Source organism: Odocoileus virginianus, chromosome 28 (genome assembly GCF_023699985.2).
Source record: "Odocoileus virginianus isolate 20LAN1187 ecotype Illinois chromosome 28, Ovbor_1.2, whole genome shotgun sequence".
NCBI lineage: Eukaryota > Metazoa > Chordata > Mammalia > Artiodactyla > Cervidae > Odocoileus > Odocoileus virginianus.
This window is the reverse complement of record NC_069701.1, coordinates 38,611,999-38,638,898: the sequence shown is the minus strand read 5'-3', so window position 1 is coordinate 38,638,898 and position 26,900 is coordinate 38,611,999. Positions and strand designations below refer to the sequence as shown.

Here is a 26,900-nt window from a genome sequence, read left to right as displayed (position 1 = left end):
AAGGCAAAAAAAACCAAAACAAAACAACCCAAAACCTATGTGTAAGAGCTATATGAGGAAAACTATAAAGCTCTGATGAAAGACAGTAGAACTGAATGGAGAGATGTTCCATGTCATGGATAGGAAGATTAAATAAATGTTGTCAAGATGTCAGTCCTTCCCAACTTGATCTTTAGATCCAATACAATCCAAATAAAAATTCCAGCAAGTTATTTTGTGAATATCAACAAGCTGACTCTGAAGTTTATGTGGAGTGGCAGAAGAACCAAAGTAGCCAATTCCATATTACAGAAGAACAAAGTCAGAAGACTGACACTACTTGACGTCAAGACTTATAAATCTACAGTAACCAGGACAGTGTGGTGTTGGTGAAAAAATAGAGAAATAGATCAATGGAACAGAATAACATGTTAGCTAGAACATCAAAGGCATGATCCATGAAAGAAATCATTGATAAACTGGGCCTCATTAAAATTAAAAAGTTCTGCTCTATGGAAGACAATCTCAAGGCAAATCAGAGTGGAAATATTTGCAAAAGACGTATCTGATAAAGGACTTATCTAAAATATACAAAGAGCTCTTAAAATTCAACACCCCGATAAGAAAACACTCCAGTTTTTAAAAAATGAGTAGAAGACTTGAACAGACACCTCACCAAAGAAGATATACAGAGGGCAAGTAAGTATATGAAAAAATGCTTCACGTTATTATGTCATTAGAGACACTCAAGTTAAAACAACAAGGCACCACTGCACATCTATCAGAATGGCCAAAACCCATTGATGACATTGACAACAAATGCTGACAAAAATGTGGAGCAATAGGAACTCTCATTCATTGCTGCAACCACTATGGAAAACAGTTTTGCATTTTTATATGAAAACATACGATCCAATAATCATGCTTCTTGGAACTTGACCAAATGAATTGAAAACTTAAGTCCAAAAATGGGAATATGGGCTTATGAGAATTCCTTGTACTTCCCCTCAATTTTCCCCTCAAATCACTTTAGAAAATAATGGTTATTTTTTTAAAAATAGGAAAATATATGGAAATGAGGAGTCAGAAATAGGTTCACATTTATATGGTCATTTGTAATAAATGTAGTAACTTTGTATGGTAATACTGTAATACCTTTGTATGGTAACAGAATATTAGTAGACTTATTGTGATCAATTTGTAATGTATATAAATTCAAATCACTATGTTGTACGCCTGAAACTAATAAATTATGTCAACTATCCTTCAATGAAATAATAATGAAAATAGCAAAGGCTGACAAGTATGTGGTGAAACTGGAACCTCTGAACATTGTTGATGGGAATGTAAAATAATGGAAAAAAGTTTGAGAGTTCCTCAAAAAGCTAAACATAGAACTGCCTTACAACAATTTCACTTCTACGGATTTGCCTAAAGGAGGTGAAAGCAGAGATTTAAAATAGATACTTGTACACCAATTTTCACTGCAGCATTATTCACAATAATCCAATGGTGGAAGCAACCCAGTTTCCATCAACTTATGAATAAATAAACTGTGATATGCCTGTTCAGCTGCTTCAATCATGTCTGACTCTTTGTGACCCCATGGACTGACTATAGCCCACCGGGCTCCTGTCCATGGGGTTTGCCCTGCAAGAATACTAGAGTAAGATGCCATGCCCTCCTCCAAGGGATATTCTGACCCAGGGATCAGACTTACATCTCCTGTATTGCAGCTGGACCCTTCATTGATGAGCCACCAGGGAAGCCCATGATATATATGTGAATATTATTCAGCTACGAAAAGGAATGAAGTTCTGATATGTGTTATAACGTGGATCAACCTTGAAAACATTATGCTAAGTGAAATATGCCATATAAAGGACAAATATTATATGATTCTACAAATATGAACTATCTAGACTAGGCAAGTTCATAGCAACAGAAAGTGGATTTAGCGGTTACCAGAGAATGGCTGCAGAGTTTCCGTTTGGAATGATGAAGAGTTTTAGAAATAATGGTGTTGGTTGTACAACCTTGTGAGTATAATTAGTGACACTGAATTGTATATTTTAAGATAGTTAAAGTGGCAATTTTTATGTCAGATGTGTATTTTACAACTTAAAAACTAATAATATGCCACCAAACCACTGAATTGTGTCTTTTAAATGAATAAATGTGTATGAAACATGAATTGGATTTCCATAAAGCTATTTTTTTCTTAGTGGGCCAAAGACTTGAATAGATACTTCATAAAAGAAGATATCTGAGTGGCCATTAAGCACATGAAGAAGTGCTTAATATTATCAGTCACCAGAGAATGTAAATTAAATTCACAATCCACCAGAAGAGCTAGAATTAAAAAACACCAGATGTTAGTTAGCAAAGATGCAGAACAATCAGAGCTCTGATATAATGCTGGTGGGAGTGTAAAATGGTACAACCACTTTGGAAAACTGACAGCTTCTTATGAAACTGTCATAAGAAACCCACGACATAGGTCATACCTATGCCATGACCTATCAATTTCATTTCTAGGTATTTACCCAAGAGAAATGAAAGTATGTGCCCAAAACAAGATTTACAACAGCTGTTCATAGCAGCTTTATTAAAAATAGACAAAAACTGGAAAAATTCAAACGTCCAACAACAGAATGGATAAGATGAATGTATACATGTAATAGAATGCTAGTCGGATATAAAAAGAAATGAATTACAGGCATACCTTGGATATTTTGCAAGTTTGGTTTCAGAAGATGCCAGTAAGAAAAATCTTAATAAGTGAGTCACACAAATTTTTTGCCTTCCCAGGGCATATAAAAATTCTATTTACATTAAGTGTTAGTCACTCAGTCACGTCTGACTCTTCACGACCCCATGGACTATACAGCCTGCCCAGCTCCTATGTCCATGGAATTCTCCAGGCAAGAATACTGGAGTAGATAGCTATTCCCTTATCCAGGGGATCTTCCTGAACCACAGATCGAACCTGGGTCTTCCACACTGCAGGTGGATTCTTTACTATCTCAGCCACCAGTTGTTGCTCAGTCGCTCAGTTGTGTCCGATTCTTTGTGACCTCATGGACTGCAGCACACCTGGCTTCCCTGCCCTTCACGTTCTCCCGGAGTTTGCTCAAACTCATTTCCACTGAGTCGATGATGCCATCCAGCCACATCATACTCTGTCACCCCCTTTTCCTCCCACCTTCAATCTTTTCCAGCATCAGTTGTTGTTTGGTCGTTCAGCCGTGTCTGACTCTTTGTGACCCTGTGGACTGAAGACCAATAGGCTCCTCTGTCCATGGAATTCTCCAGGCAAGAACACTGGAGTGGGTTGCCATTTCCTTCTCCAGGGGATCTTCAGGACCCAGGGATTGAACCCATGTCTCTTATGTGTCCTGAATTGGCAGGCAGATTATTTACCCATTGAGCCACCTGGGAAGCTCTGCATGAGGGTCTTTTCCAATGAGTTGGCTCTTCACATCAGGTGGCCAAAATATTAGAGCTTCAGCTTCAACATCAGTCCTTCCAATGCACATTCAAGGTTGATTTCCTTTAGGAGTGACTAGTTGATCTCCTTGCTGTGCAAGGGACTCTCAAGTGTCTTCTCCAGCACCACAGTTCAAAAGGATCAATTCTTCAGTGCTCAGCCTTCTTTATGGTCCAACTCTTACATCTGTGCATGCTGCTGCTGCTGCTACTAAGTTGCTTCAGTTGTGTCTGACTCTGTGTGACCCCACAGACGGCAGCCCACCAGGCTCCTCTGTCCCCGGGATTCTCTAGGCAAGAACACTGGAGTGGGTTGCCATTTTCTTCTCCAATGCATGAAAGTGAAAAGTGAAAGTGAAGTCGCTCAGTTGTGTCCAACTCTTCGCAACCCCAAGGACTGTAGCCTACCAGGCTCCTCCGTCCATGGGATTTTCTAGGCAAGAGTACTGGAGTGGGTTGCCATTTCCTTCTCCACATCTGTGCATGACTACTGGAAAACCTATAGCTTTGAACGGACATTTGTCAGTAAAGTGATGTCTCTGCTTTTTAATACTCTGTCTAGGTTTGTCATAATTTGTCTTCCAAGGAGCAAGCATCTTTTAATTTCATGGCTGCAGTTACCGTCTGCACTGATTTTGGAGTCCAAGAAAATAAAATCTGTCACTGTTTCCATTTTTCCCCCAAGTCACTGTTTCCATTTTTTCCATTTTCCATGAAGTGATGGGACAAGATGCCATGATTTTCATTTTTTGAATGTTGAGTTTTAAGCCAGTTTTTTCATTCTCCTCTTTCACCTTTATCAAGAAGCTCTTTAACTTCTCTTTACTTTGCCATAAGGGTGGTGTCATCTGCGTATCTGAGGTTATTGATATTTCCCTTGGCAATCTTGATTCCCACTTGTGATTCATCCAGTCTGGCATTTTGCATGATGTACTCTGCATACAAGTTAAATAAGCAGGGTGACAGTGTACAGCCTTGACATACTCTTTCCAGTTTTGAACCAGTCCAGTGTTTCACACCCGGTCCTAACTGCTGCTTCTTGACCCGCATACAGGTTTCTCAGGAGGCAGGTAAGGTGGTCTGGTACTCCCATCTCTTTAAGAATTTTCTAGTTTGTTGAGATCTTTAGCATAGTCAATGAAGCAAATGTTTTTCTGGAATTCTCTTGCTGTTTCTATGATCCAACAGATGCTGACAATTTAATTTCTGGTTCCCCTGCCTTTTCTAAATCCAGTTTGTACATCTGGAAGTTCTCAGTTCATGTACTGTTGAAGCCTATCTTGAAGGATTTTGAGCATTATCTTGCTAGCATGTGAAATGAGCACAACAGTATGGTAGTTTGAACATTCTCTGCCACTGCTCTTCTTTGGGATTGAAATGAAAACTGACCTTTTCCACTCCTGTGGCCACTGCTGAGTTTTCCAAATTCACTAGCATATTGAGAGTTTTAAAGCCAATCATCTTTTTGGATCTGAAATAGCTCAGCTGGAATTCCATCACCTTCTTTAGCTTTGTTCGTAGTAAGGCCCACTTGACTTCACACTCCAGGATGTCTGGCTCTAGGTAAGTGACCACATCAACGTAGTTAGTCAAGTCATTAAGACCTTTTTTGTACAGTTCTGTGTATTTTTGCCACCTCTTCTTAATCTCTTCTGCTTCTGTTAGGTCCTTAATGTTTCTGTCCTTTATTGTGCATATCTTTGCATGAAATGTTCCCTTGGTATCTTTAATTTTCATGAAGAGATCTCTAGTCTTTCCCGTTCTATTGTTTTCCTCTATTTCTTTGCATTGTTCACTTAAGGCAGAAGGTTTTCTGTCTCCCTGCTATTCTTTGGAACTCTGCATTCAACTGGGTATAGCTTTCCCTTTCTCCTTTGCCTGACATCTTAGCAATATTGAACTTTCCAATCTATAAATATGATATATCTCTCCAAATACTGTTTCTCTTGCAGTGTTTTACAGTTCTCAGCAGATATCTTTTATTTTTTATGTTAAAACTATCCCTATGTGTTTCATGTATTTTGATGCTATTACAAACAGAACTGTTTTAAATAGTGTGTAAAAGTTGAGATTTAAGAATTGGGCTGGCTGACTCTAAAGCTTTTGTTTTTAATCACTATATATATATGCCTATTTAAGGGAATTAAATTCTATGAATATTATATGTAGAGAGAGACATTCAGTATATATGTATAGACAGTTTTCATTTGGAAAAGAACATCATCAAACAAATAACTGTTATTTAAAGCAGGGGTCCCCAACCTCGAGGATCTAATGTCTGATGATCTGAGGTGGCACTGAAATAATAATAAGAGAAATAAAGTACATAATAAATGTAATGCACTTGAATCATCCTGAAACCATCTCCCCGCCCCTGGTCCATGGAAAAATTGTCTTTCATGAAACCAGTCCCTGATGCCAAAAAGGCTGGGGACCACTGATTTAAAGGACATTTCAGATAATATTCTGATTCTTCAAGAATATCCACAGTGATATTCATGTATCAGTAAAGTATTAGAAGAAAATGAGATTTAGGAAATCATTACATTAGCTCTATCATTCCATAGCCAACTGTGCAAAATGGCATTATAATAGTGAATCTGAATGATTTGTACAGTATGGTGTCAAGCCTAAGAATACAACTTACACAGTATCTTATTCCATTTGGGCTACTATAATGAAATACCACAGACTGAACGGCTTATAAACAACAGAAATTTATTTCTCACAGTTCTAGGGTCTAGAAGTCCAAGATCATAGTGCCAGCATGGCCAGGTTCTGGGCTCTCTTTTTTGGATTGCAGACTTCTCATTGTATTCTTATATGGCAGAAGAACCTAGGGAATTCTATCAAGTCTTTTTTCTAAGTGCACTAATCCCATTTGTGAGGGCTCCACTCTCATGACTTAAGTTACTCCCAGTAGGTCCCATCTCCTAATACCATCACATTGGCCATTAGGATTTCAAAAAATGAATTTCAACAAACATTCAAACCGTAGCACACAGATAATGACTGAATTTATTTTAAACTAGAAGTTTTTCCCTAAAAATATGGGAAAAGTTCAGAAAAAAAGAATAGTAAACACATAAAAAGTTTCCAAAAATATGTAATATATATAAAAATATATATTATATAATAATATATATTATATATATAAGTATATATTATATATATATAAATATATATAAACTATAGGGATTTCTCTGGTGGTCCAGTAGCTAAGACTCTGTGCTCCCAATGCAGGGGGCCTGTGTTCAATCCCTGGTCAGGGAACTATATCCCACATGCCCCAACTAAAAGATCCTGCATGCCTCAACTAAGATGTGGCACAGTCAAATAAATATTTTACAAAAACTATATACTTGTTCATTAACTAGTAAACTGGCTAAAATAGTTATAAGTCATTGAAATTTCTAATGCTAGCAAAGTACAGGAAGTTAATATCTCATATTGCTGTTGTTTAGTTGTTAAGTCATGTTGGATTCTTTTGTGACCCTATGAACTGTAGCTCACCAAGCTCCTCTGTCCATGGAATTTCCCAGGCAAGAATACTGGAGTGGGTTGCCAATTCCTCCTCTAGGAAATCTTCCCGACCCAGGGATCAAACCCATGTCTCCTGAATTACAGGCAGATTCTTTACTACTGAGATACTGGGGAAGCCAGTATTTACAAACACTATTACACGATGTAACCCTTTTAAAAGCCATTTCAAGAGCCATAAAAATATAGACTTTGATCAAGTTAAATCTGTTTTGGGAAATTAATCCTAAATTTTTCAATTAAGCAAAAAGCTGTATGCGTTAAGATACTTATCCCAGGGACATTAACATTAATTATCACTTATTGAAAACTATGTACTCAGAATAATCACTATGCTACATGCATTATGTGTATTATCTCATGTAATCCTCAAAACAGCTTTATGAGGTAGGTACTTTCAAAGATCAAATAACTTGTTCAAGGTCATATAGAATCAGTTCTTAATCACTACAATGTAGAGATATTCATAGTAATGGTAAAAAAGAAAGAACAACCCTAAAACTTTAAAAGTATAAAATGGTTAATAAATTTTTGATTTATCTTTTTATGGACAACTTATCCATTAAAATAATTACTAGGAGACTGTCATAACATGAAAAATGCTTACATATTAAGTGGAAAAAAGTATTAGGACAAAATTGTGTATGTATTGTGATGACAGCTATATTAAAAATGCATGCGATGGAAGTTTATGAGAAGTTTTTACCTTTTCCCTATTTTCCCCTAATTTTCTAAAATAGGCTATATTGCTCTGTAACAAAAAGTTCCACTTAAAAATAATTTCTCTGATGATGGCAAAAGTTAAGATTTGGTTGTTTATCATAGTTATTTCCCAAGAGACTCAACAGACGCGTAACTATTTGGTTTTCTTGCCTTTAACCCAGTGAACAGAGTAGTAATACCAAACGTTTTAAAGAAATGAGGTGAATTAAGCCAAAAGATGAAAAGTTCTTTTGTTGGCTCTGTGGCTTGTTGTCTTTATTTAAATTGGCTAATTATTTCCACATTGGGAAACAATTCAAGACATGCTTTAGAGAAGGAAATAGAAAGCAGGGCATTTTAACAGAGAATCAGCAAACTTTCAGAAATAGTGTCAAATCTTCATTAACTCCCTCAAAAAGCTGTTGCTGCATATCCCGTTGGCTCACCAGCAAGCAAACCAGTCAACAAGGATGTGATCACTCAAGTCCTTAACAAAGGAATATGCACCTAAGCCTCACACTACTCCAAACAAAAAGATGCAGACGGAAAACGAGAGGAAAACATGACCATTCTTCCAAGCTTACGTGTGCCTCTTCACATAACCTCGAGAACTCAACCACCAAATACAACCCAAGCTATAGATTTCTTCAAGTGGTATGAAAATGAAGTGAGAAGTTATCAAAGGAAAGAAGAAGTTAATATCTAATCATTTGTTGAGCATAAATAAAGAGTTGATTATCTGAAAAGCTAATATAGTAGTCAAACTTCTAGCAAAACAGTATACTGTAAAATAGACCAAAATACTATGGAACAGTGCCTAAGACAAAGCCTCTGGACCCAGTCTGTCTAGGCTCATATATCCCACTCAATCACTTACTAGATTTGTGACTTTGAACAGGTCTTGAAATATTTGCTATTAGTGTTATATTACCACCATCAAGAGAAAGAGAAGGAAAAAAAAAAAAAAAAAACCAAGAACCCCAAAGAGATGAGTAGAAATATTTAAAATTGAAAATTAAGATGAAATGCCTAACACATAGCAGGTGCTCAATAAATATGTACTGGATGAATGAGTAGATAATGAATGAAAAGAATAAAATATGTGTGTGCAAGAAGCATGCATTTTTAAAAAGAAATATATATACAGTTGATCCTTGAACAACATGCATTTGAACTGTGTGGGCCCACTTACACACCTATTTTTTTTCAATAACTATAGTATCTGCATTTTCATTTTACAGGTCTTTACTTAAGTGTGGGGAAAAATCTGCATCTGATTAGCAATTGCAATATGTGGAATCAAAAGAACTAGGGTTTGAGTCCTAATTCTATCTAAACTGTTTCAGCTTCCTGCCCTTGGATGAGTCATTTATCAATTCATCTGTTTCTGAAGCAGAGATAATAGTATGAAGATTTTCAACTGTGTGGGGGGTTGGCACCACAACCTCCACGTTGTTCAAGGATCAACTATACCTCCAAAATTGACTCTGGGAGAAACAGAAAACTTAACATGAGAACTTGAGGAGGCAATAGCAACCCACTCCAGGACTCTTGCCTGGAAAATCACATGGACAGAGGAGCCTGACAGGCTGCAGTCCATGGGGTTGCTACAAGTCGGACACAACTGAGAGACTTCACTTTCACGCACTGGAGAAGGAAATGGCAACCCACTCCAGTGTTCTTTTTTTTTTTTTTTCCCACTCCAGTGTTCTTATCTGGAGAATTCCAGGGACAGAGGAGCCTGTGGGCTGCTGTCTATGGGGTGGCACAGAGTCGGACATGACTGAAGCGACTTAGCAGCAACATGAAAACAAGTTCGTTATCAAAAAGAATTCCTTTTTCACCTCTTCCCACCCCCAAAATACCAGGTTCAATTTTTTTTTAAAGGGTAGTTTTAACAAATTTTCACAAAACAGATACAAAAGGTTTGAGAACAGAAATGGATAAATCTATCCAACTCATTTTACAAAGCTAGTATAATCTTGATACCAAAATAGGACAAGGACAGTATAAACCAATCTCACCAGGAATACAAATACAAAAGCTAAATCCAGGATGTGTAATAATTAAATGATGAAATTGTTATACAACCCACAAGACTTTTTTATCAGAAAGTCTATCACCATAATTCATCATTATTAGTAGAATAAAGATTTAAAATACCATATCATAATCCCAAAAGATGTAGAAAAAGCACTTTAAAAATACAATGCTTATTTCTAACAAACACTGTTGACAAATTAAGAAGATAAATTCCTTAACCTGACAAGGAGCAAATACCAGTAAACTATATAAAATCATACCTAATAATAGAATTTTAAGTAATCTCATTAAAGAAAGGCAAGACACAGATGCCTAATATCACCTGTGCTCTTCTACCCAGTACTAATATTGTTCTATCTAATGCAAGAAGATAAGAAAAAGAAATAAGTTATACAAGAAGTTAAAATCAAAAGGAAAACACAGTAAGAATTTAGAAATGCGTTGACTGTCCTTACAGGAAAATCCCAGAGAACCTACAGATAAATTATCAATATTTGTAACAGTTGAAGTCAGCAATACTGAAAAAATGAATACCACTTACAATAGCAACAAAAACTATAAGACATTAGGAATAAATACAACAAAAGATGCCTAGGACTTATGAAAGAATTACAAAATGTTAACATAAAAGTGATGTGTTAGTCGCTCAGTCCTGTCCAACTCTTTGTGACTTCATGGACTGTAGCCTGCCAGCCTCCTCTGTCCTTGGAATTCTCCAGGCAAGAATACTGAAATGGGTAGCCATTCCCTTCTCCAGGAGCTCTTCCCCACCCAGGGATTAGCCCAAGTCTCCTGAACTGCAAGTGGATTCTTTACTGTCTGAGCCACCGGGGAAGTTAACAGAAAAAAGATCTAAATAGGAGTGACATCCGCAAGATGGCAGGAAAGCATGTCTCAGGCTCTCACTCTCGCCTGAAGACACCAAACTTAACAATATCAAATCGCCTTCTTGAGAACTCTAGATACTAATTAAAAGGTTGCAGCACACCAGGCAAAACAAAAAGGGGTCACCCTAAAGCAGGATCCAGGCTAAAGAAGCACCTTCCACTGTAGACATCCTAGCCTCAGAGCGGAAGAAAAGGCTCTTAAACCTTCTCCCAGGAAGTGGTACACACTACTTTCACTCACATTTCACTGGCCCAAGCAAGTTACACGGCCCAGCTTTATATCAATGGGGCAAGAAGTGTAATTCTTTCATTGGGAAAGCAGAAAAATATTTTAAGCAAATAACAACATCTAGCAAAATGGCCTCTGAAATTGGGTAGGTTTTGGCTTTACTAGCCAGGTGCTCCGGGGAAAGTCCCTTATTCTCCTATAGAACCTATATACTGGAGATGACAGCGCCTACCTCCCAGTTGTGACAAAGTTAAATAACGTATTTTTTTTAAAAAGAAGATCTAAATAAGTGATAAGGTATACCAACTCAGATAGAAACACTTAGTACTATAAAAATGCTAACTGCTACCAAATTAACCTAAAAATTCAGAATATGTGTGTGTGTGCTAAGTCACTTCAGTCACATCTGACTCTGTGATCTATGGACTGTAGCCCACCAGGCTCCTGTTCGTGGGATTCTCCAGGAAAGAAAACTGGAATGGGCTGTCATGCTCTCCTCCACGGGATCTTCCTGACCCAGTCATTGAACCCGCATCTCTTATTCTCCTGCATTGGCAGAGGGTTCTTTACCACTAGCACCACCTGGGAAGCCCAAAAATTCAGAATAATAACAATCAAGATCACAATAAGATTTTTCATAAAACTTAATTAAAGTTCACAGGCAAGATAATGGTTTTAAAAAACAAAGACAATTCTGGAAAAGAACAAGAACAGTGCTCTGTGACAACCTAGAGGGACAAAATGAGGAGGGGGTGGGAGGGAAGTTCAAGAGGGAGGAGACATGTGTACTTGTGGCTGGTTCACGCAGTGTATGGCAGAAACCACACAACACTGTAAAGCAAATATCCTCCAGTTAAAAATTTTAAAAAGACTAGAAGCAAAAAAGAACAAGGAGGGGGGATTTGCTCTACCATAGAACAAGATTAATTCTAAAGCTTTAGCAAATAAGGATTCTATGATACTGGCCTAGGGACAGACATAACCCTAGAGCACCCAGAAACAAATCCAAGCATATATAGAACCCTGGTTTATGACACAAAAATAACACAAATTATTGGGAAAAGGAAAAGATTTAAATTAGATTCCTAACTTGTATCATAAATAAAAATAAACTCCAGATTAATCATCATCATAATAAAAAATACAATTTTAAAACTTTGGAACTATTTAAAAGAGTATCATGACTTCAGTGTAAAAAGCAACTGTCTCAAATCAATGATTACAGCTTCCACTTTAAAAAACTAGCAACAGAAAAGCAAAAGAAATCCAAAACAAGCAGAAGAAAGATAAGAATAAAAGATCAGAGTGAAAATCAATGAAACAGAGCACAACAAAAAGAATACAGTTCTAGCCAGACTGGCTAAGGAAAGAGAAAACGAGGAAGAGAGAGAACAAACATAAAATACCAACACCAGGAGTAAGAGAGGTGATAGTCTACAAGTGTAACAGGATAGAAGGATAATAAGGGTATATCATGAACAATTTTATGCCAATAAATATAACAACTTAGATGAAATGAACAAATTCCTTAAAAGGAAAACACTACCCACACTGACTCAAAATAAATAAATAAATAACCTCCACAGACCTGGAATTATCTAAGAAATTGAATTTGTAGTTTAAAATGTTTCCCACAAGGGAAAAATCAAGCTCAGATAGCTTCATTTGATGAACTGCATCAAATATTTAAGGAAGAAATAATACCTTTCACACAAATTCTTCTAGAAAATTGAAGACCAGAGAATAAATCTCAACTGACTCCATGAAGTCATTATTACTCTGATACCAAAATAAGATTAAGTCATTACAAGAAGACTACAAGTATCTCTTATGAACACAGATGGAAAAATTATTTTAAAAATGTCAGCAAATCAAATCCAACAATACATAAAAAGGATACATAATGCATCATGGCCAAGTGGGATGTATCCCAGAAATGCAAAGTTGCTTTAACATTTGAAAATCAACGTAATTCATCATATTAACACTCTAGAAGAAAAATCATATGAACTTCTCAATAAATGCATAAGAATATTTGATAAAGGCCCACATCCATTCCTAATAAAAACTCAGCAAGCTAGGACTAAAAGAGAACTTCCTTAAGCCAATTAAAGGGCATATTTAAATATTAAAGAAACAAGAGAAATTCATTTATTTTAACTTCCTTTGATCTTCAATCTTCTCTTTATAAAATCTTGCCATGTGTTATGCAAATTTAGCATCAAGAGACTATTTAGAATGTATTAAAAACTTGTAGATTAAGTGTGGACTCACAGGATAAACAATGACTTAAGTCCACAAACCCTTCCCTGACTCCTGAACTTAATATCAGAGACTGAGGTAAGTCGCAGTTTCCTCATCTCCTGAAACAGAAATGGTGACAACTTATGTCTGACCTGTCTCTCAAGAATGAGGTCATGTCTACAGAACACATATGTGGGAGAAAAAGTGTTAGATAAGTAGTGAGATTTAGAGCTGTTGATTTTGTAAGATATAAAATTATAATAAACTTTAAATTTTTGAATATGAGAATCTTGGATTTTAAAAATATATATTGAGCCAGACATTTAAGAGTTCACCACTGTGAGTTTCTCACTCAACATTGAGCAAGCCTGAACACATCAGTCTCTCTACTGTATGAAAAGCACAACTCCTCACCTCCATTCCCAACAAGTTAACAAAAGACGACAAAACTGAAGTCTTCTCCCTGATGCCCAAATGGTGGAACACAGGAAAGAGTCAAAAGCTGAACTACCGTAACCATATAACCATCCTCCCTGCTTTCAAGGGCTGGTATTCCCATCTAGTTTTTTGAAGGGAAAGAAAAAAAAAAAAAACCACTGTAAATTTTCTTATTTGGTAAAAATATATGAACATTTTTAAAAAATAACTGGCCAAACTATATTTTAGCAAAGAGCTAAATTATGTCCATAAACATGAGTGATGAAATATTTAAAATAAGATTAAAAAACAAGTAAAAATAATATGCTTAGAAGAGGCAGTGAAATAAACACCTTTATATATGGCTTTTTTCATATTCCTCCACCTCATCTCTTCTTTTCCTTCTTTTCTTCACTAAGGACATGTTATGAAGTAGTTTCTAGATCTGGGCAAGAATGAGTTAAAACTATCATGTTTCACAAAATAGATACTTATGATAAAATTAGTTCTACATACATGCATAAGTATACTCATAAAGGAATATGCAAATGATCTCTACATATATGGATGACTATGAAGAAAAGTAAGTAGTACATATATTGATATGAAAGGATATGAATTTTAAACATGTAAGAATTTATCTTAATGAGCGTCATCCTTCAAAGTACAGAAGATTATTCTAATTGACAGAGAACCTCGAACAGAGTCTGCGGTGCTCCATTCCAATAAGCAATCCGGAGCCACTAAGCAAAGAACACGGGACTTCCCTGATGGCTCAGCAGTGCAGAATCTGCCCACAGTGCAGAAGACACAGGAGATGTGGGTTTGATCCCTGGGTTGGGAAGATCCCCTGGAAGAGGAAATGGCTACCCACTCCAGTATTCTTTCCTGAAAAATCCCATGGACAGAGGAGCCTGGCAAGCTACAGTCCAAAGGATCAAAAAGACATGACTGAGCAACTGGGCACAGAGCAGCACAGGGAGGGACATAAAGCGATGTTTAAATTAACATACAATTTAATAAATAATGCTACACTGTAAAAGCAGAATTAGCCAAAAATTCAATTATGTTAGATAATGGACAAAAGAAAAGGAGTAGCCTCCCCCTCCCCTCAAAAACAAAAAGCTGAAAATTTTAAGCCTGGAGAATCATGAAAATGTTAGTATCACTGGAGATACTAACATCAGGGGAGATTACAGAGCAAGTTAAAGAAAATGAACCCTGTTTTAGATACGCTGCATATGATATTTCAGAGGAACCCTCAATTGTCAATTTGATTTAATTGACAATCAAAGCTGGAAACACATTAGAGACAGAAAAAATAAGCCTCGTCAACACAGAAATGACAGTTAAAGCCTTAAAAGTAGAAGATATCTGAAGTAAATGTAGAATAATGATGAAGAATAATAAAGGGAAGCAAGGCATATTGGTGACTGAACTTTAGGGAATACCCTCTGTGTTACCAAAGAAGCACTACATAGTACTTATCACACAGTATTTTATTTTCACACTGTATTTTATTATAATGTCCTTGTGGCAAGACAGAGGTTCAATAAAGGTTTACTGGACAAAAGTACAAATAATTAGGGACAGAGAAGAAAGAAAATTTTTAAAGAACATAAACCATTAGAGAGGTAGGAAACCAGGGAGATTATCTTGGTCATTGTTTATTGCTGTTGCTGTTGTTTAGTCCCTAAATTGTGTCCGATTCTTTGCAACCCCACGGATTGCAGCATATTAGGCTCCTCTGTTTTCCACTATCTCCTGGAGCTTGCTCAAATTCATGTCCATTGAGTCAGTGATGCTATCAAATCATCTCATCTGTCATTAATCCAGCATAAAGAAAACACCCAGAAATATGAGCCTGTTTGTATAAGAATTGATCTGAAGTATTCAAGAACCAGAGAAAAAGTTCCCCTAGAAAGAGGGGAGACCTTATTTTGGACACTGAAAGAAATCATCTGAGCAATGAAAAGGATTTAACAGCTAACAAATTGAATTCAGAGGCATACTATTAATTTTGTACAGATATGTGATTCTTTATCACCAGGAAATTTGGTGGTTAATCCATCAGCCACCAGAGACATACTGATGAAGTTAATTAATAGTGAAAAGATTTGCAAAAGGACCAATTTAAAGCAGTTTGCTAATATTATAGGAATGCTAAATAACAATAGTAATAAAGGCATAATTAATGGTACATAAACCAGAGAGCTAAGGGATTCAAATCTTAATCTTGGACAATTTCCTCTGTGAGCTTTACTGAGTTATTTTTGTTACTAATTAGCAAGAATAAATAGCATTATTGAGTGAAAGCTAATATGAGGCCTAACAGCTAGAGAGAAGACAGGCTAAAGTTGGCTACTAAATGTGACCGATGATGAGCAAATGACTCAACTTTTACACTTGATCTTAGCCAAAGGCCGAGAAGCAATAATGACTCAACTTCTATTGTGTACTTGATATGCAGTACTTCCTCTTTATACAAATGTTAGCCACCTCAACTTTATCACAAGGACATGAAAATAGTTTAAACAAATATGCACAAAATTTGTTAAAATAACAAATTAAGTCAAAAAGACACAAATAGTCTAAAGTTTGCATTAGCATAATAAACAGATGGTTATTCCATAAACTCTACTCAACACCCTCCCCCTAGTGTTAGCAATGACCGTAAAACCATCTCCCTGTACTCAGTTGGCTTTTCACTTTTTTCAAAGCACTTTCACAAATACTAGTCAAAGATTAGTCAAAGATCATGCATCATGTATGATCTAACCACTCATTGTGCCATACAGGTTTATGTTGCAGGAAACAGTCTTTCTCCTCCCTGGTGTTAATAACATATTCTCTTTTATTTTTATGAATTTTCATTTCTTTCAAAGCACTTTCACACACTTAAATGGAGCAGCAGCACTAAGAATGATCCTTCCACTCTTTGCATCATCTCAATGGCATAATCCAAAAAAGCAGAGAACTAAAAGACTGATAAATGGACTGGATGATTTTCAGGCAGTCAATTCATGATTCTTAAAGCTGAATTCAGATTTCCTGAAAGTCTTAGAATTGTAGCAAACTCTCCAGGACAGTAAGCCAATTCTCTCTTTCTTCCAGGCATTTGCTTTGGGAGGCAGTATAATTAAATAATTAAGATATCTTAAATGTGGGATTAAGGGGAGAAACCAAATATATCATGTTTACCAGTGTAACCCCTCTGTGTCAAGCACAAAGCTAAGTAAACAGTAAATACTCAATAAATCATTTTGATTGTCACCACAGGGAGAAAATTCTACCCAAGCTCCCACCGAATTTATCTCCTACAGAGTGAAGAACAAAAATCTCAATTTATTTTCTGTTTTATTACACTTCCTTAATAATTACTGCTTTTAAATGTGTGCACACCAAGCAGAATATAAACAAATTAAAACCACAGAGCAAAAAGCTGAAGTCTATTAGGGATCCAGGGTACAGACAGCTGGAAGATATCAATAGATCCAGAGGGCCAAGAAAATTTGAAAGGCAAATGGGAATACACCTGATGACCCTTAAATTAGCAAGCAAGCACTTTTAAATCCCCATGGTTAAACTAAAAACTACTTCAAAAAAGAAGTTTCAAAAGGCAAAACTGCTTCCTATATGTTTATGTCTTTAGTCTTTCATATTGTGAGTTGCAAAAAATACATATGGTAATTTTTTTTTCTTTGATATGACCAAGATAAAGGCAGGTACTTTGGTTTTAGGCAACTGAATTGCTGGAAATCTGGGTATAAATTAAAATTTTAAGCTGATTGTATTTTAAAAAGCATTAAGAAACCATGCCATTTTTAAAAGTCCAATGGAAAAAATAAATAAATAAATAAAAAGTCCAATGGTGGTACATTTCACAAACATATATTTTATAACATTATACCCTTCTAATGTAGCTTTTTGGTTGTTTCTATATTTAATACATGGCGTATTTCCTTAAAGAATGACAACATAAGTTCAAAAAACACTACAATCTACTTATATTTCAGATTTAATTGGGAAAAGTTTCTTTTAACAAATTATTTTGTAAAAGTTGTAAATTTAGCACTCTTTAGGAAAAGACAGGCCATTGGATAATAGTTACAAACCACACAGCCATAAAAGATAAAAAGGAAAGCACAGTGGTTCTCAAATCCTTCGGTTTCCTTAAACAAATGTATGTCCTTTGGCTGTAGAGTATTCTCAAGTCAAAGGAAAAAAAAACTTCTAAAATCAAGGTCACTGAAAACGCCTAAACCATACCAACTTTGACATGTGTAAAACAGTGTTAAAACTAGCCAGAATGATTTATAGTAAAAGCATTTTCCATACACTATTTCTCTGAGATAGATGGGAACAAATATTTTACTAAAGATTGTATTTCACATCTGGGAAAACTTTGCTTGAGGTTGTACGGAAAGTATTCAGAGAACAGTGACCTAGGTATCTTGCCTTAGGCCTAGACAATTTTTTTCCTGTATCTATACAATTTTATAGATCATCTTTCAGTAGGATTCTAGATAAACTAGAGGATAAACTACTGCATAAAACATATGTATACCCAAAAGGTATTCACTGTTTATCTGAAATTCCAATTTAAGTGGGAGTCATAGTTTTATTTGCTGTATCTGACAACCCTATCTTTCAGTATATATTGTTTGTTTCAGAAAATACCAAATTTATTGACTGGAAGAGACTTAATCTTGTGGAAGCTGGGTATAATTATTTACCTTTAAGGAACTTCTTGAGGACCAAACCACCATAAATGCTTCCTGCAGCAGCAACTGGAAGAAACAGAACACAAAGAAGTATCACAAATGAAGCAATTAAATGGATTTTATCTAAAGAATCATATGGGAGCCTGAAATCACTGTTGATAGATACAGAATATTTAAAAGATGGTCACTAATAATGACCATCATAGAGATCATAGAGAAAGCAAGGGAATTTCATGAATCCCAGAGAAAGCAAAGGAATTTCCGAAAAACATCTACTTCTGCTTCACTGACTACACTAAAGCCTTTGACTGTGAATCACAACTAACTGGAAAAAAAAGACACAGGACTATCAGACCACCTTATCTGTCTCCTGAGAAACTAATATTTGGGCCAAGAAGCAACAGTTAGAACAGGACATGGAACAACTGACTGGTTCAAAATTGAGAAAGGAGTACGTCAAGGCTGTATATTGTCACCCTGCTTATTTAACTTCTTTGCAGAGTACATCATGCAAAATGCTGGCCTGGATGACTCACAAGCTAGAATCAAGATTGCCGGGAGAAATATCAACAACCTCAGATATGCAGATGATATCACTCTAATGACAGGAAGTGAAGAGAAACTAAAGAGCCTCTTGATGAGGGTGAAAGAGGAGTGAAAAAGCTGGTTAAAACTGAATATTCAAAAAACTAAGATCCCAGCATCAGGTCCTGTCTTGCTGTATCTCACTGTTCCCTGAGGCGTGAGCCGGGAAGCTGCAAGAAAACACAAGGAGCCATAGGGACGGCAGACGCGTTTCTTCTCTCCTGACTGGCATGGCAGCCATAGCAGCAGCAGGCATGCTGTGGTCTCTCATGGCTGACCCAGCGGACACACCATAACCCGGTCACAACACAGCCATGATGAGGACACATGGCATTTCAGGTGGAGCTTATATATGTTTACACAACAAAAGAGGCCTGTGGCCAAGCCGATACATTGCGACGTGCATGCGCAGAGCTCTTACAAGTGCTCTCAGCTGTTACATAACCATGCGTTCACAGAATGTGGGGCCAGAGCACGAGGCCATGGCGTGAGAGAGCTTGACCATCACTATCTTGGCTGATTTGCTCTTTCCCCACAGGTCCCACCATTTCATGGCAAACAGAAGGGGAAAAGTGGAAACAGTGACAGATTCTATTTTCTTGGGCTCCAAAGTCATTGCAGACAATGACGGTAGCCATGAAGTTAAAAGACGCTTGCTCCTTACAAGAAAAGCTGAAACAAACCTAGACAGTGTATTAAAAAGCAAAGATATCACTTCATCGACAAAGGTCCATATAGTCAAAGCTATAGTTTTTCCAGTAGTCAAGTACGGATGTGAGAGTTGGACCAAAAGAAGAGTTGAATGCCAAAGAACTGATGCTTTCAAATTGTGGTGCTGGAGACAATTCTTGAGGGTCCCTAGGACTGCAAGGAAATCAAACCAGTCAATCCGAAAGGAAATCAATCCTGAATATTCATTGGAAGGGCTGAAGCTGAAGCTCCAATACTCTGGTCACCTGAGGCGAAGAGCTGACTCATTGGAAAAGACCCTGATACTGGAAAGATTGAAGGCAAAAGGAGAAGATGTCAGCAGAGGATAAGATGGTTAGATGGCATCACCGACTCAATAGACAAGAATCTGAGCAAACTTTGGGAGATAGTGAAGGACAGGGAAACCTGGCATGCTGCAGTCCATGGGGTCACAAAGAGTCGGACACAACTTAGTCACTGAACAACAACTAACAAAAAGCACCAAAGAAATACTGGAGACTACAACTATTCAGGGGCAGAATATCTTCTTAGAGGTGAGAACCAAATAGCAACTCCTTTACCCATATTAAATACCAGGGCTGCCTCTTGGATATTACTATTCCTGATAGAAAAAAAATCACAGGAAGACTGCAAAGTATGGCTAATAACCAGAGTATCTCATGCCAATAAGTCATTTTCCAGTATAAAATTCAATTAACATTTTTGGTCTTTCTTTTAACCAATTCAGTCTTTAGTAAATTTACTCTTTACCAGACTATCAGGTAAGAATTTTCTGTACCCAGAGTTCTAAATCAGAACATTAGAACACCTAGAACAATAATTCTTCAGGGAAAGAGGGTAAGTAAGGGAACAGGCCCCTAAGAGGGTGGGGAAGATCAGAACCACCTAGAGGCTTTTTTCCCCAAATAGAACATGCCTTCCCCCAAAGAGATGTGACCCCATAGTTAAGAATCTAAGAATAGGGAGGGGGGACTGGGATGGGGAATACATGTAAATCCATGGCTAATTCATTTCAATGTATGACAAAAACTACTGTAATGATGTAATTAGCCTCCAACTAATAAAAATAAATGGAAAAAAAAAAAGAAAAAGAAGAAAAAAAAAAAAAGAATCTAAGAATCACTGCAGTAAGAACCAATGGAAATGTGTCTATACCTCAAGAAATATGTATTCTTCTGGCAGGGATTAAAGGTTGAGAATCACTGATCTATAGTAAGAGGCAGTATCATTCTCCAAATATGTGCTGTCCAGTAGAGTAGCTGTGCGTGCATGCATGCTAAGTAGCTCAGTCATGTTCAACTCTTTGCAACCCTATGGACTGTAGCCCGCCAGGCTCCTCTGTCCATGAGACTCTCCAGGCAAGAATACTGGAGTGGGTTTCTTTGCCCTTCTCCAAAGGATCTTCTCAACCCAGGGATCAAACCCAGCGGCTTAAGTCTCCTGCTAGTTTTCTACCACTAGCGCCACCTGGGACGCCCAATACAGTAGCTACTAGCTATCAATACATGAGGCTATTTCAATTTAGCTAAATTAAATGAAAAATTCCTCTAACAACAATTTAACAATTTTTTAATTTAACAAAAAGCATTTTTAAACTTAGCGTTCTTCACAGGCATACGCTAGTTCTGACCTAAAGGAGTGGGTGACTGCCACTGGGACAGCGATTGGGAAGCTGCTGGCAGGCTGACACTAGGGATCAGTGAGAACCTAGAACGTTAACAAAAAACAAACCACACCTGTATGTCTCACAGTGTGTCCACGATGCTTCTCAACTGCATATCTCACAGTTTCCTCTAACATCCTTCCTTAGTTTTAACAAGTATCTTATCAACAAATTGTTAGAAATAGATCACCTGGGGTGAACACGTGCAGGGAGAACAATCATCCTGCCTGCTCCACAGATTTTCAGCTATGCTTCCAATCTTTCCGTACTAAAGCAATAAAACGCTATCCTTCAAATGCAAAGATGACAGGACAGGTATTTTTAAGCAAAAACATTGTCCCAAATTCTCTTTATAGAACAGAAGATGATTTAAGGGCTTCCCTGGTGGTTCAGTGGTGAAGAATCCACCTACCAATTCAGAAAACACAGGTTCAATCCCTGGTCTGGGAAGATCCCACCTGGCTCGGAGCAACTAAGCCTATGCCACCACACCTATTAAGCCTATGCTCTAGAGCCCAGCAGCCGCAACTACTGAGCTCACTGCTGAAGCCTGCGCACCCTAGAGCCCACGCTCCACAACAAAAGAAGCCACTGCAAGGAGAAGCCCGCGTACTGCAACTGGAGAGTAGCCGCTGCTTTCTGCAACTAGAGAAAAGCCCATGCCGCAAAGAAGACCCAGAACATTGAAAAATTAAATAAAGAAAACTTTTTAAAAGTCAGGTTATAAAAACAAACAAAAAAAAAGATGATTAAAAAAAAACTACAAGGTTACATATGTTTGGGAAATGCTACATACTAGAGCCCATTTTTAAAGATTCACAGTCCATGCTGGCATATTAAAGCTTCTGAGATCTAAAATAACAAAATTCATTTGTAACCAGCACTCCCCAAGTTTAGATGACTGCATAACTCCTTTCTCAAAATTCATATAAACATCCTCTAACACACATTTTGGGAAACACTGGAATTGTTAAAGCCTTGAACAATGATAGGAAAAACTATATATAGTCATTTCTCAGCTTCTCATAGATGGATCATTCCAGCAATAAAATTTTCTGATTTGTTGTGAATTGCATTATGTGCCTCTGAAAGAGATTTTGAAGACTAAAGCCCAACACTTGTGAATACAACCTTATTTGGGAATAGGGTCTTCACAGACGTTAAGTTAAGATGAAGTCATACTGGATTAGGGTGGCTCTAAATCCAACTGGTGTCCTTATAATAAGGCCATGTGAAGAGGGAGAACATTACATGAAGACAGAGACTGGAGCAATATGTCTGCAAGTCAAGGAACACCAAGGGCTTGCTGGCAACTACCAGAAGGTAGAAGACAGCTAAGGAATCGATTTCTCCCTCAGAGCCTCCAGAAGGAACCAACCCTACTGACATCTTGATTGTGGACTTCTGGCCTTCATAACTGTAAGAGAATAAATTTACTTTGTTTTAAGCCACCCAGTTTGTGGTACTTTGTTACAGCAACACTAGGTAATGAATATGTCATTCTTCATCATCAGAGATTTCAGGCCAATGACATCACTCACTTTCAGATAAAGATGGCAGATTGAACATACATATCTACTTTCACTCTCTCCTGAAATTTCAATACAACAACAGCAAAGGAATATTTTTAGAAGCAATAAACCCACAAAGATACAGAGTAAGAGAGATGACTTTAATAAAATTGTATTAGGTTGGTGCAAAAGCAATGGCAGGTTTGCATTGTTGCCATTTGTCACGTAATATTGGAAAGGAAAAAAAAGTGAAAATGTTAGTTGCTCAGTCATGTCCAACAACCCTATGCGACCCCACGGCTAGCCCACCAGGCTCCCCTGTCCATGGAATTTTCCAGGCAAGAATACTGGATTGGTAGCTATTCCCTTCTCCAGGGAATCTTCTAGACCCAGGAATCAAACCTGGGTCTTCGGCATTGCAGGCAAATTCTTTACTGTCTGATATTGGGATACATTTTTATTTTATTTATTTTTTTTGTTTTGTTTTGTTTTTTTGAGTATTATGAACACTATTGTTTTCTTTTTTGTTGTTGTTAGCATCACATTTCTTTTTTTTTTCATTTATTTTTATTAGTTGGAGGCTAATACTTTACAACATTGTAGTGGTTTTTGTCATACATTGTCTTGAATTAGCCATGGATTTACATGTATTCCCCATCCCAATCCCCCCTCCCACCTCCCCCTCCACCCGCCCCCTCTGGGTCTTCCCAGTGCACCAGGCCCAAGCACTTGTCTCATGCATGGGATACATTTTTAAATAAGCGAAGCTATGTTATACATTGCTTTAATGCTCATTCTTGGTTTGGTTTTTTCCTAATGATATTACTTGCTGTTTATTTTATATTTATTTGAGACTATGGAAATAATGTTAGACAAAAAGCAAATTCAAACGATTTTCTTGAGTTCAAATGGATCATAAAGCAATGAAAACAACACACAACATCAACAATGCATGTGGCCCAGGAACTGCAAACGAATGGACAGTGCAGTGGTGGTTCAAGAAGTTTTGCAAAGGAGACAAGAGCCTTGAAGAAAAGGAGTCTAGTGGCTGGCCATCAGAAGTTGACAACAACCAATTGAGAGTCATCACCAAAGGTGATCCTCTTACAACTAGAGAAGTTGCCAAAGAACTCAATGTCATCCATTCTATGATTGCTTGGCATTTGAAGCAAATTGGAAAAATGAAAAAGCTTGATAAAGTGGGTGCTTCATGAGCTGACCAAAAATCAAAAAGATTGTCATTTTGAAGGGTCATCTTCTCTTATTCTATGCAACAATGAATCATTTCTCAATCAGATTGTGATGTGCAACGAAAAATGGATTTTATATGACAACCAACTCAGTGTCTGAACTAAGAAGCTCCAAAGCACTTCCCAAAGCTAAACATGCAACAAAAAAAAGGTCGCTGTCATTGGTGGTCTGCTGCTGGTCTGATCCACTGCAGCTTTCTTGGGGCTTCCCAGGTGGTGCTAGTGATAAAGAATCTGCCTGCCAATGAAGGAGACGTTAAGAGACATTGGTTTGATCCCTGGGTTGGGACAATCCCTTCTGAACCCCAGCAAAACCATTACAACTAAGAAGCATGCTCAGCAAGTCGATGAGATGCACTGAAAACTGCAACACCTGCAGCCCGCATTGGTCAACAGAAAGGGCCTGATTCTTCTCCATGACAATGCCCAACTACACGTCACACAACAAATGCTTCAAAAGGTGAATGAACTGGACCACCACATTTTGCCTCATCCGCCACATTCACCTGACCTCTGGCCAATCAACTACCACTTCTTCAAGCATCTTAACAACTTTTTGCAGGGAAAATGCTTTCCAAGAGTTCACTGAATCCCGAAGCACAGATTTTTACACTATAGGAATAAACAAACTTATTTCTCATTTGGTAAAAATCTGTTGATTATAATGGTTCCGATTTTGATTAAAAAAGATGTGTTTGAGCCTAGTTGTAAGGATTTAAAATTCATGGTCCAAAACTTCAATTACATTTGCACCAACCTAATAGAAACAGAAAGGAGAAGGAAATGGCTGGATAGTAGCTTAGGTGCTACAAGACATTTCACACTTGAACTGAACGACCTGTCTTCTCTTTGTGTACCTAGCAGTAAACTTCAAGAGGGGTATGATAGTTTGGGTTGTTGTTAACTCTGCGTGAACTCCATTCTGGCTGAATAGAGTTCCCACCATTCCTGAGAGAGGTAGTGAGCTACACGGCAAGAGTGATGTTTTTCTGCATATGGTTGTATTAGCTTGTGCACTGATCATGATCCAATAAACTGTGGTCAGAGTGGAACACTGGAGTGAGTAGCCTTTCCCTTTTCCAGAGGAAACTTCCCAACCCAGGGATCAAACCCAGGTCTCCTGTACTGCGGGCGGATTCTTTACCAGCTGAGCCACAAGGGAAGCCCAAGAATACGGGAGTGGGTAGCCTATCCCTTCTCCAGTGGATCTTCCCAAACCAGGAATCGAACTGGAGTCTACTGCATTGCAGGTGGATTCTTTACCAACTGAGCTATGAGGGAAGCCCCCATCCACAGTATATGTTTCTATAATGTTATAATGTTTCATGACAAGCACATATCACCTTTCCTTCTGCCAAGAAGAATAAAAATATAAAGATCAGAGACAATAAACAGAAGAGAAATGCTCCTTATACTAGATGGACTGAAGTGGTCCATTAGGCTCAAAATGTCTATGTAATTCAGTTTCTTGCCAAAAGCTGTTGTGACTCAAGTCCTTTGCTTGGAGTGAAATCACCCTGCCACTCTGACCACAGTTTATTGGATCATGATCAGTGCACAAGCTAATACAACCATATGCAGAAAAACATCACTCTTGCCGTGTAGCTCACTACCTCTCTCAGGAATGGTGGGAACTCTATTCAGCCAGAATGGAGTTCACGCAGAGTTAACAACAACCCAAACTATCATACCCCTCTTGAAGTTTACTGCTAGGTACACAAAGAGAAGACAGGTCGTTCAGTTCAAGTGTGAAATGTCTTGTAGCACCTAAGCTACTGTCCAGCCTCAACTGGGACTCAGGGTGACTCCTCTAAGGCTGACAGGACAACTTCATTCCAAAATATCCTTCAATAAACCTATATACACACATCAAAAAAGCAAGACAAAAAAGTTTTCACTTCACAAATTCAAGAAAATTAGCTATCAAGGGCCACTAAATGCATCAGCTTTCCAAGAATACAGGCAAAAAATGATGAAATAATAAGAGCCAAATGGAAGAAACATATTTTCAAATTAACTGCAAATGAGGATTATCAAAGTATACACCATTCATCATTTCATTTCTTTTCATTTTTCGGCTCTTTTCCAACTACCAAAGGCTGGGTATGAAAGAGATAAAATTCAATGTAATGTAATTTAGTTGTGAAAAAGGAAGTTAAAACCAAGAGCAAGAGTTAGATGGTTTTTGAGTAATCTGAATTTAAACCAGTAAAATAAATAATCTTCTGATAAGTCATTCTACTCACCTTTCCTGTATGACAGATTTGTAAATCTATCACCAGATACCTATTTCATAATCATTTAAGTTTAATTATGGAACAATTTAAGTTTAACTATGGAACAATTCTGGAGCTGATAAAAGATAAAACACTAATTGAAATTTTTAAATAAAATATAACATAAAACATGACAAAACAGATTGAAATTAATATCTTTTCTTCCTCCACTTACTAGTTGTTACACAGTGAAGAGTATTTGCTTGGTGCTTAGAATTTAATGCTTCTATGGAAATCACTAGCTGTCCTTCTAGCAATGCTCCCTTTGATACTCCTGCTGTTTCACACCTCTGGTGAATTATTAAATATTTCAAAATCTGGAAAGGGCACAATTCAAAGAAACCACAATCTTCTTTAAAAATCATGGTAATAATAAACTTGTATGATAGTTAATAATTCTCATTTCCAAAAAATAATATTCTTGCTTGCAAAATGTCAGATTTACACTTGTTAAGGAACAAAGCATTGTGTCTAAACAGAGGAAACAGCTAGGTGAGTGACATAAAAAGGAGACAGTGAAATTCAACACAATGTCCAAAACAGGAAATGAAGACAACAAATTGCTTTATTCAAAGGATAAATTCATCTGGAAATAATAAGTGGGAAAAATTAAGTGGGAGTTTGTTTTTCCTGTTTCTTTTTTTCTTTCC

At 37.2% G+C, this 26,900-nt stretch overlaps 1 protein-coding gene across 17 annotated transcripts in view; it reads right to left on the bottom strand.

Annotated features, from left to right (window-relative positions):
- Nucleotides 1–26,900, bottom strand: part of TOP6BL (TOP6B like initiator of meiotic double strand breaks) — a 74,935-nt gene that overhangs the window by 45,711 nt on the left and 2,324 nt on the right. For 10 of the 17 annotated variants that reach the window (XM_070457690.1, XM_070457695.1, XM_070457691.1 and 7 more), the window contains exons 2-3: nt 26,426–26,567; nt 18,267–18,320 (exon numbers count right to left, since the gene is read on the bottom strand). In XM_070457690.1, the coding sequence (XP_070313791.1) occupies nt 18,267–18,320; nt 26,426–26,567 (196 nt within the window). The other 7 variants (XM_070457703.1, XM_070457702.1, XM_070457706.1 and 4 more) reach the window with 4 other exon arrangements.